The sequence below is a fragment of the Narcine bancroftii genome, chromosome 5, assembly GCF_036971445.1.
Source record: "Narcine bancroftii isolate sNarBan1 chromosome 5, sNarBan1.hap1, whole genome shotgun sequence".
Classification (NCBI taxonomy): domain Eukaryota; kingdom Metazoa; phylum Chordata; class Chondrichthyes; order Torpediniformes; family Narcinidae; genus Narcine; species Narcine bancroftii.
This window is the reverse complement of record NC_091473.1, coordinates 140,157,181-140,169,242: the sequence shown is the minus strand read 5'-3', so window position 1 is coordinate 140,169,242 and position 12,062 is coordinate 140,157,181. Positions and strand designations below refer to the sequence as shown.

The 12,062-nt window shown below is 39.7% G+C and overlaps 1 protein-coding gene across 22 annotated transcripts in view; it reads right to left on the bottom strand.

Annotated features, from left to right (window-relative positions):
* btbd8 (BTB domain containing 8) overlaps nucleotides 1-12,062 on the bottom strand; it is a 133,588-nt gene that overhangs the window by 92,848 nt on the left and 28,678 nt on the right. The window contains exons 1-3 of one of the 22 annotated variants that reach the window (XM_069939222.1): nucleotides 9,792-9,873; nucleotides 9,533-9,680; nucleotides 8,354-8,486 (exon numbers count right to left, since the gene is read on the bottom strand). The exons of 19 other annotated variants lie outside the window; for them this stretch is intronic. In XM_069939222.1, coding sequence (XP_069795323.1) covers nucleotides 8,354-8,486; nucleotides 9,533-9,539 — 140 coding nt within the window. In that variant the 5' untranslated portion in view covers nucleotides 9,540-9,680; nucleotides 9,792-9,873. Of the gene's footprint in view, nucleotides 1-8,353; nucleotides 8,487-9,532; nucleotides 9,681-9,791; nucleotides 9,874-12,062 lie in introns of those variants that run through there. 2 more of the 22 variants (XM_069939221.1, XM_069939220.1) reach the window with 2 other exon arrangements.

Below are 12,062 nucleotides of genomic sequence, written 5' to 3'. Positions count from 1 at the left end.
CTTAACTTTTATTCACCCCTCCAACTCTGTTACTCTAATGTATATTCTTACTGATACTCTCTGCATTAAATCACCTGGATCACAAGAGCATCTATGTTAAACTGTTGTTCACTGTCAGCAGCTTGGCATTCAACACCATCACAACAGCAAAACTTATGACTAAACACAAGAGCATGTAAATCTGTTTGCCCAGCTGCAGCCGGATCCTCGACCCACCAGCAGACTTCAATCAGTACAGATCAGCAACGTCACCTTTTCTTCACTGACCATCAATATAGGGGTTCCCAAAATCTGTGTGACTAGTCCCCTGCTCTATTCCCTGTATATTCATGATCGTGTAACTCCATTGGATTTTATAAATTTGCTGATGAAACATACAAACTTCAGTGGGTCATGACAGGGAAATACCTTCTCAACATTTACCCTCTGTAGAGACTGCAAGACCAAGAATGTAGTCTCAGAACAACAGTGCCCATTTAATTTTTTTTAAATTTTATTTATTCGTTCAAAATACAGATAATAAGTAACATATATAACAATAAACTAAGCATGAACGATATATTTTATATAAATATATATCTTTTTTTCTTCTTTTCTTTTTTCTTTGGCTTGGCTTCGCGGACGAAGATTTATGGAGGGGGTAAAAAAAAGTCCACGTCAGCTGCAGGCTCGTTTGTGGCTGACCAGTCCGATGCGGGACAGGCAGACACGATTGCAGCGGTTGCAAGGGAAAATTGGTTGGTTGGGGTTGGGTGTTGGGTTTTTCCTCCTTTGCCTTTTGTCAGTGAGGTGGGCTCTGCGGTCTTCTTCAAAGGAGGCTGCTGCCCGCCAAACTGTGAGGCGCCAAGATGCACGGTTTGAGGCGTTATCAGCCCACTGGCGGTGGTCAATGTGGCAGGCACCAAGAGATTTCTTTAGGCAGTCCTTGTACCTTTTCTTTGGTGCACCTCTGTCACGGTGGCCAGTGGAGAGCTCGCCATATAATACGATCTTGGGAAGGCGATGGTCCTCCATTCTGGAGACGTGACCCATCCAGCGCAGCTGGATCTTCAGCAGCGTGGACTCGATGCTGTCGACCTCTGCCATCTCGAGTACCTCGACGTTAGGGGTGTGAGCGCTCCAATGGATGTTGAGGATGGAGCGGAGACAACGCTGGTGGAAGCGTTCTAGGAGCCGTAGGTGGTGCCGGTAGAGGACCCATGATTCGGAGCCGAACAGGAGTGTGGGTATGACAACGGCTCTGTATACGCTTATCTTTGTGAGGTTTTTCAGTTGGTTGTTTTTCCAGACTCTTTTGTGTAGTCTTCCAAAGGCGCTATTTGCCTTGGCGAGTCTGTTGTCTATCTCATTGTCGATCCTTGCATCTGATGAAATGGTGCAGCCGAGATAGGTAAACTGGTTGACCGTTTTGAGTTTTGTGTGCCCGATGGAGATGTGGGGGGGCTGGTAGTCATGGTGGGGAGCTGGCTGATGGAGGACCTCAGTTTTCTTCAGGCTGACTTCCAGGCCAAACATTTTGGCAGTTTCCGCAAAGCAGGACGTCAAGCGCTGAAGAGCTGGCTCTGAATGGGCAACTAAAGCCGCATCATCTGCAAAGAGTAGTTCACGGACAAGTTTATATATATATATATATAAAAGAAAAAGAGAAAAAAGAAAGAGAAAAAAGGAAACTCCCCCCCCCTTTCAGCCAACTCTCCGAAGGAGAGCCATAAAAAAATTAAAGAAAAATTAAGCATACATATTCAGATCTAATCAATGTAAATCAAAATATAAATATACTGAATACTTATTAATAAAAAATAAAAAATAAAAAACTATAGTTATCACGCGAAACATGATTTTTTCCATTATTAAACAATATTTCATCTTATTATACCATCTATTAATATCAATCATATTCGTATCTTTCCACGTACTAGTAATACATTTTTTTGCTACAGATAATGCTAAAAATACAAAAGCAAGTTGAAATTTATCTAATCCCAGACCTTTCAGAGGTTGCAAACTACCCAGTAAAAATACTGTCGGATCTAAAGGTATTTTAATCTTATATAGGTATTCCAGAAACAATTGTACTTTCTTCCAAAAAGATTGTGTGTGTGTGTATACACACACACACACACACACACACACACACACACACACACACACACACACACACACACACACACACACACGACCAAACTGCATGAAAAAAGTTCCAACAGCGTTACCACATCTAAAACATAAATCTGATTCATGAAAACCAAATTTTTTTTTTTAGCTTTTCAGGTGTTAAGTATAATTGATGTAAAAAAATTATAATTAATCATTGCATAACATGCATTTATCAGTCTAGATACATTATCATAACAAATATCTGACCAATCATCCTCGGAAAAAAATAAAACCAATCTCCACTTTCCATTTACCTTTAGATTTATTTCATACTTTCCTTGACATTCAGATGTGTTTCTTGTATAAAAGCAACATCAATTTTCATTTTCTTAATATACGCCAAAATGCGATTACGCTTAATCAGACTGTTTAAACATCGAACATTAAAAGTAGCAAATCTCAACTTTGACATATCTACTAATATTACTAAGAACTAATAATATCGATATATAAACACTCAAATCAATGTAAATAGGCCCTCCAATAGGAGAAAAAGAAACCACAAATTAAAGACTAAATAAAATGAAAATGGAAAAAAAAGAAAAAAAGATAAAGTAAAAAAAAAACCCAAAAAAACTACCAGAAGGTAGTAATCCCTAAACCAAACTTGGGTGTGGATCACCCACCAGTGGCTGATGGCTAATAGACATAGAGCAAATCTCTCCCTCCCCAGCCAAATAAAGAATAACAACAAGATATCATAAGGACATAAAAATAAAGTAAGAATAAGAAAGTTCTTCTATTCATCCAAGAGATTCCAAACTCGGTGACCCCATTTCAACTTAGACTCTTTCCATTCCCATTTCTCCCATTTCTTCCATTTCCAGAACAACCAGATTTTTCTTTAGGAGACAATGGTGGGCTACGTCTTTGTCCTCTTACATCTGGCAACGAATCAGCAAAAATCATTGCTTCACGCTCATTCTCAAAACACCGAGATTGAAAGTCTCCACAAAACACCTTCAACACTGCCGGATAGCGAAAAGTAGACTTATAGCCTTTACGCCACAAAACTTCTTTAACTGGATTAAATCGACGCCGACGCTGAATAACCTCTTGACTCAAATCAGAATAGAAAAAACTCTACTATTCTGAATCATTAATGGAGCTTGTTGTTGTCTCGCATTTTGCACTGCTAGACGAAGTATTGTTTCTCTGTCCAAATAATTCAAGCATCGAATTGTCACGGGTCTCAGTGATTGACCAGGCAGAGGTCTTCTTCTTAAGGCTCTATGAGCTCTTTCCAATACCAAGCCTCCAGAGAAAAATTCTTGCCCCAATATTTGTGGGATCCATTCTGTAAAAAAGCGAAGAGGATCTTGTTCTTCCATACTTTCCGGCAAACCAACAATCTTCACATTATTCCTTCTGCTTTGATTCTCCAAATAGTCTACTTTCCTCTCTAACTCCTTCTCACGTTCTCGCAATTCTTTAACAGATTTTTCCACCTCCATCACTTTTTCTGTATTAGAGGCCACTTGCTGTTTACATTCCAAAAAAGCAGACTGAAATTTTTTAAAATCTTCAGAAAATGCTTCCACACGTGCATTAACTGTAATGAATTCTGACCTCATACTATCTTTCATTTGAGCCAACTCTTGCATAATCGGCTGAGTGACAGTATTTAACAGTTTAAATTGTCATTCAGAAAGATTCAACCCTGCTTTCTTTAATGTAGTGACCAAACCAGGTAACTGCAGTTCCTGCTGCAGCTCAACAGCAGGCATTTTAAGTCTTACTGCGAGTCTGGACTGCCAGCGACGGCACCCCGACCTCCTCAGGGGATTGATGCTGGTCTCCCCCCACAACTCGCTGTTGTTTCAAGAATTCATGGATGAGACCGAGCTCTTCAGGTTGGAGTACTGGCTGAATGGTTTCAAACAATGGAGTCATTTTCCTGCTTGCTCCCTCTGTTAGAGTTGACAGGCTGCCAGAATCAGGATCCATTTCTTGGGAACACGCACCTTCCTCCTGAGAGTGAGTAATTCCAGCGATATCCTTCTCCTGGTGAGTAGTAGTCATTTTTTTTACCAGCTCCCACAGGCAATCTTTGTGGCTTAAACACGGAAGAAATTAAACCTGAAGCTGTAGCAGGCTGTTTAAGCCCTAAATCTTCAACACTCCGAAAATGTAGTTTCTTCTGCACTTGAGGTTTAATCTTTTTACCACTAATGGCCATAACAGTTCCTTAATACTTTAAACTAAGTTTTTAAAAAGTTTAAACTTGAAAACAAAGAGTTAAAAACAGGTTCTTAAAAGTCTGGCCAGAGAGGTCGAGATTACACGTCTAGACTCTACGCCATCTTGCCACACCCCCAACAGTGCCCATTTAAGATTGATGAGAAAACATTTCTTTCAAGCCTAAACAATAGAACAGGACATCATAGGAATAGGTCCTTCAGCCCATGTGTGTGTGCGAAAAATGGTCCACATCAAATTAAATTGATGGATATCCCTCCATCCCTTTAATATTTATGAAAATATCAAGAAGCATCCTAAATGTTACTATTGTATCTGCTTCCACCACTACCCCTGCCAGCTGACTCTAGACACTACCACTATGCAAAATATTTGCCCCGCAAATTCTCTTCAATTTCCTCCCCATCACGTTAAATGCAGGTCCTCTAGCGTGTGACAATTCTACCCAAGGAAAATATCTTCCTCCCTATAAATGTCTCATAATTTTATAAACCTCTTATCATGCCTAACATTAGGCACACTCCAGAGAAAATAACCTCATTTTCCAAACTCTAACCAAAATTCATACCCAATATAGCAGGCAACATCTTGGTAAACCTCTTGTACTCTTCCACTGTGAAAAATTGTTATATAGATAGGTTTTAAAGGAGTTAAATTGTGGCAGGTTTTTTTTAGTGTCGGTCACATACAAACAGTTCAGATCTCATTTAAAATGCCAGAGCTCTGCTTAAGCCAGAAAACCCAGCCTTTGTACAATCTTTGAAGAATGCTTATAAGGACTTCACAACTAGGTGTTAATTGGACATGCTGTGGAGTAACATTATTTTTTTTGGAAAGCAACAGATGAACAAACTCAGAAGATTAGGTCTGGAGCCGCAGTCTGTCTGAGTGCAGTTGGCTGTTCTAAGAGGGTCATCCAGCAGCTGGGACTGAAACATGACAAGCTTGTGGAAAAACCCAATTTTGAAGACTGGTTGTGAGTTCTTAGTTCAGCCTGGTCAAAGCCCTTGTGGTCCATACAAAAGGAGAGGACTGGCTGCATAATATTTCATTTGAAATAAGGGAAACAAAAACACTGCTGACCTGAAAGGGGTTATCATCTGGAAAACCCTGATGGGACAAGTTTCTTCGACAAGGCACTGAAGTGGCTGATCAGAAGGAATCAGTTGCGAGTGTCTAATGAGCAATAAATCTCTCTCTGAAAACTGTCAAGAACCTTCCTGAGTAGTAACCATTTACATTTCAAGCACCAAAGGCTGGTGAAATTCATAAATGTTAAATTCAGGGCACAGTATAAGAATTGCCTGCAACCAGTGAACTTGGAGAAGTGAGATTGGACTATGAATTAAATAATTTTTCTGAACTTGTATATTATTAACTTAACCCCTTCTAATTCTAAGTGTATGTATATAATGTGTATATAAGTTTGATCCCATTTTCAGGTTTAAAGATAATTAAAAGCAACTTTTGGTTAAATAACCATTTGTCATGGTGAATATCTATTTCTGTTGGGTTTTGGGGTCCTCTGGGTTCATAACATCACAACCACACATCCTTCCTATAAAGAGGTGACCAGAATTAAATACAGTATGACCAGTTTTATACAACTGCAACGTGATTTCCTTACTTTTATACTCTATGCCCATTCCAACAAAGACAAGCAAACCATGCACAAACATACAATGCAAATCTTTGGAATTCATTGCTTCGCCTCACAAAGATAAGGAGAGACAACACTTGACTGCAGCCTCTCCCTGAGTTACCACTATCCATACATTCGACTGTTAAAAACTGCTGTGCGCATACAATAGTGATTGTCTCTTAGTTAGTTGCCATTTGATAAACTCACCAAAGATGGCGAGCAAAAGAAAAAACCCATCCCCTGCTGATAGATCTGCAAGAAGCAGAGGAAGACACTCGATTTGGAATTGAAAATTTGATTAAATGTCTTGATTTAAGATTTCTACATGCCATGCTAACATACTTCTGACTTGCGTTCATTTCAAGATACGATCGGTCAGAACTAAACTCAAATGTATAGGGGGGAATAGATGCATTTGAAGCTGAGAAAAAGTTTTGGTCACTAAGGGAATGAAGAGTAATGGGAGAGGGTGGGGAAGTAGATCCAGAATAAAATTGGATCAGATCTTAATAGGGAGAGGCTGGGTCTTTATTCCCTGACATGTAGAAGGCTGAGGAGTGACCTTAAAGAGGTGTATAAAATAATAAGGTGTATGGATAAAATGAATGCACACAGTCTTTTCCTCAGGAGAGAAAATTCCAAAATGAGGGCATAGGTTTAAGGTAAGAGGGGAAAGAATTAAGAGGAATTTGATGGACAAGCTTTTCTATTCAGAAGATAGTTTGTGATCTGGAACAAGTTGTTAGAGAAAGCTATAGAAACAGGTACAATTACAATATTCAAAAGAAAATTGGACAAGTGGATGGGTAAAGAAAGACATGGATCAAATGCAGCCCCAAATGCTATCTTAATCAGCATGGATGAATTGAGCCAAATTTCATCTGCATTTGTATTTCTCTATGGTCATAATTCTCAGGATACTTTCCCATCGAACTAAGAGATACAGCTCGTCCTTCCCATCATCCAGGGACCCAAACATCGGTTTCGCCAGTTTCCATTCAGCAACTCCCCAGTCTCCCTATCCCAGTTTCCTTTCCACCAGATCTCCACCCCCTTCCCCCTCCATTCAGAGAGCTATCCTCTCCCCCATCAGTACTCATTTTCTTTTCCTGTTGTGCCCTCCCTCCCTTATCTTCTTATGGCCTGCTGCCTATGTTCCTCCCCCACCATTTTATTCAGACACTTGTCTACTTTTTGCTCAGGCCCAAAACATTAATTATGTACCTTTACCTTGGCTACTTAAAGAACACTGCATGGCCTGCTGAGTTTCTCCACTATTTTGGTGTAAACCCAAACACATTTTCCAGTTGAAGGAGTGATCAACTTGTATCTCTTTCATTTTAGTACATTCAGTGCTCACATACTCTCCTCGACTTTGGAGAGCTATGAATTGGCCGATTGCTTTGCAGAAAGCTGTTCATTCTGCAGGGTCCAACTTTGTTGGAGTATCGTTGAAACAATTAAAAAATTTAGAATTGGCACCTCTGTCTGCACTAAAGCCTTTGGGATGATATTGAACTTAATGTTAGGTAACCACTTTCTCTTACCTCTCTCCTTAAAGTGGGTGTACCTGTTCTATTCTGTCTCCAATTGCAGGCGCTCGAATTCTGATGAAATTGTAAAAATATATGCTCGAAACACTCAACAGGTCACATGACCTCAGTTCAATGTTTCAGGTCAAATACCCTTCATTAAAGTGTGAAGCTGGTGGAGAGGCATGTGAGCGACTGGGTGGCTGTTACTCCTGCATTTTCTGATTTTATTTCAGAATTCCAGCAACTACTGACTGCTTCAACTAGACCAGGGGTTCCCAACCTGGGGTACATGTACCCTAAGTGGTACATTTTAAGGGGGTACATTGGGTCTTAGAGAATAACCACATATAGAGTATTGTAATCTACAGTCAGATTGCACAATGTCTTTTTTTTTTAATCCTTAATTTTTAGGGGTACACAAGAACCTATTAAAAAAATGCCCAAGGTGTACAGAGGAACAAAAAGGTTGGGAACCCCTGAACTAGGCTTTTTTGAACATTCATTTTGATGCAATTAGGAATCCATCTCAGTAAAAAGGAAAGAGACAGACAGAGACAAGGTTACTTACAGCATGTCCAAAAGGAATTTACAGCTATTTGTTTTTGAAGAGACACTATTATAACATTTATGAGAGCCAATGTTCACACAGCAAGCTGCCACAAATGATGATTTGTAATTTATTTCAGGTAATGATGAAAAGAAGGCCGTCATGGATATATTCAAAATTCATTCAAGAGTGCAGGTGGGACCTTAGTTTAATGCATAGTTTAGGAGAACAATTTGGAGGTCTCCACCAACTTGCAGCAGAGGATGGTGCTACCTCTTGTCAGTGGTGTTGGTCTCTGTAACAGCTACACTCGTCAGCTGGCAAACAGCCTCTACTCCAGGACAGAGAATCAGTTTCGCCCTCCCAGTGACAACTCCCAAGAATCCCAGTCTGAAATTTTCAGTTCCTGCAGTGATTCAAGACAAAAACAAACAAGACTACAATCTAACATTGTCAAAAATCATTGCACTAAGTTTACCCCATGTCTAGGGTAATATCTTAAAACAAATAATTTTTCAATTTTTATTTTTGGTTCAGTTTGAGATTTTTTTTTTAAATTAGAGTTTAAACAAATCAAGTTAATTTGGTTTTTTAAAAAGAAACTCAATTTATCAATTTTCTTTGGCAGATCATTTAGCACAATACTATTACAGCTTGAATGACCCGTGTTCAAATCTCATGCTGTCCGCAAGAGGTTTGTACATTCTCCCCGGTCACCTGTGCAATTGGGCAGTGTAGCCTCAAGGGCTAAGCCTCGACCATACTGCATCTATTATACTAAATTTCTTTTACAAAATATTTATCTTCTTTCAAGTCTTTGGACCTATTTCTACTAGAGCTTTAATTTAAAAAAATTAAACAGCATGTTAACAGTCCTGTCTGGCCCACATGCCCTTGTTGCCCAATTACCCAACAACCTCTAAATTTTGGAAGGTGGGAGGAAGCCCATCTAGACTTGGCGAGAACGTACAAACTCCTTACAGAAAGCACCAGATTAGTTCGCAGGTCATTAACGTTGTGATACAAGAACCTGCAATTTGAACCCTGGTCACTGGCGCAAACTGTGTCTAACTTTACTCAGAGCTTTAAATTACCTTCATTTCAGTGACCAGCATATCCCAAAGCCTTAATTATGATGACAGTATGGTTAGTGCAACACTGCTACTGCACCAGCGACAGAGGTGTGAATTTAAATTTTGTAAGTTTAGGGAATTACCTGATTAAAGTGAACTTTACATAATTAAGGTCTACAATACTGATTTTTTTTTTCCAAATTATTTTACATTTGCACTGTCCTTTGCCTTTTAAGCTGTGTATTCTTGATGCAGGTGTTTTACTTAGGCATTGAATAGTTCGTCTCAGTCAACTGGAAGATACTCATTTCTAGCATCCCTATAGATGCTGGATACTGGGGATTTTACTGTATCACTAATTTAATGATTATATACTGACCTTTCATTGATATGGTTAATAAACTTACTCCAAGTCTGGTATGAAGGTGGTGTAATTTCCTTCACCATTTAATCTGGATTGGTAATACTCGAGTGATTTTAAAGTCCAGTTCAATTGCATGACATTGACAAAATGTCTTTATTGTGTACTGGTAAATGACAAGCAGAATGACAGTCAATGGGTTAGCTTCATGGCCAAGAGCATAATCAAGGCTCACTGAAAATTTGTATCACAATTTTTAAATTTGAAAAATATTTACATTTGGTTGTACTCTTCTACTCAGAGGAAGAAAGTTAAGGCTGTATTCCCACAATGGCTCCAAGTGTTGACAGAATATTATCAATTTCTTCCTATTTAAATTTCCCCAGAAAGTGAAGGCAGAAAACTGAAAGCAATTGTACAGAAACTCAAGAAATCAGGTCTACTATGTATCCCATGTCATCAGATGCAAAATTATGTCTTATTTCTGGTTTATTTAAGAATTAAGGGGCAGAGGTTTAGAGGTAACATGAGGGGGAACTTCTTTACTCAGAGAGTGGTAGCCGTGTGGAATGATCTTCCGGGAGAGATAGTGGCGGCGGAGTGAATTGTATTATTTAAGAAAAGGTTGGACAGGTATATGGATGAGAAGAAGATGGAGGGTTATAGGCATTGTGCAGGGAGGTGGGACTAGAAAGGGGTGTTTGGTTCGGTGCGGACTAGAAGGGCCTAATGGCCTGTTTCCGTGCTGTAATTGTTGTTACTTATGTTACTATTTCTCTTGGCCATTACAAGATCTGCTCACACATTGGAGCTTCAAGAAAACAAAGGACAGAGCCAGTTAACACAGTTATACCACACAGTAACAGGCCCGTGCCACACAATGACACCCAATTAACTTACAACCCTGGTACATTTTGAACAGCGAGAGGAAACCAGAGCACCCGAACAAACACGGGGAGAATGCACAAACTCCTTCCAGACAGCGCAGGATTCGAACCGATCCCAATCGCTGGTGCTGTAACAGTTTTACACTAACCACCACACCAACTGGGCCACCCATTACCAGATGTTAAGCATCCATTTTGAACAAAAGTTTCAGGATCTGTTCAGTTAATTCCAGGTTATGCTGCTCCTGTTCCACAACAGGGCACGATTCCATATCAGTCTCATGGAGACGGATTATTTTTAATCCTATAATAAAAACAGAAAATGCTGGAAGATTTCAGTAGAGCGAGTCAGCAGGCTGTGGTAGAGAAAGAGTGTTCATGTTTCCGGTCAATGACCTTCCATCATTTACTTTAATCTATTCTTGATCAGGTCTTCAGTGAGGACACGTACAAGTGTGCATGCCTGTGTAACAGCTTGGGGTTATGGAAAACTGAGCAATAACAAATTTATTCACTCAAAACTTCAAATCATTGCAGCAAGACCTTTACAACCAAAAGTGGGGAGGAAGAGGAAGGCAATAAATACATGCAGGCTCTCCAAGTAATCGAATACACTGATTTCAGAGTGCAAAAGCCAATCATTCGTCAAACAGACAACAGCAATTGAAGATGTTGCAACTCGACAGCAATTGAAGATGTTGCAACTCGACAGCAATTGAAGATGTTGCAACTCGACAGCAATTGAAGATGTTGCAACTCGACAGCAATTGAAGATGTTGCAACTCGACAGCAATTGAAGATGTTGCAACTCGACAGCAATTGAAGATGTTGCAACTCGACAGCAATTGAAGATGTTGCAACTCGACAGCAATCGAAGATGTTGCAACTCGACAGCAATCGAAGATGTTGCAACTCGACAGCAATCGAAGATGATGCAACTCGACAGCAATCGAAGATGATGCAACTCGACAGCAATCGAAGATGATGCAACTCGACAGCAATCGAAGATGATGCAACTCGACAGCAATCGAAGATGTTGCAACTCAACAGCAATCGAAGATGATGCAACTCAACAGCAATCGAAGATGATGCAACTCAACAGCAATCGAAGATGATGCAACTCAACAGCAATTGAAGATGATGCAACTCAACAGCAATTGAAGATGATGCAACTCAACAGCAATTGAAGATGTTGCAACTCAACAGCAATTGAAGATGTTGCAACTCAACAGCAATTGAAGATGATGCAACTCAACAGCAATGAAGATGATGCAACTCAACAGCAATTGAAGATGATGCAACTCAACAGCAATTGAAGATGATGCAACTCAACAGCAATTGAAGATGATGCAACTCAACAGCAATTGAAGATGATGCAACTCAACAGCAATTGAAGATGATGCAACTCAACAGCAATTGAAGATGATGCAACTCAACAGCAATTGAAGATGTTGCAACTCAACAGCAATTGAAGATGTTGCAACTCAACAGCAATTGAAGATGATGCAACTCAATAGCAATTGAAGATGTTGCAACTCAACAGCAATTGAAGATGATGCAACTCAACAGCAATTGAAGATGATGCAACTCAACAGCAATTGAAGATGATGCTACTCAACAGCAATTGAAGATGATGCAACTCAACAGCAATTGAAGATGAT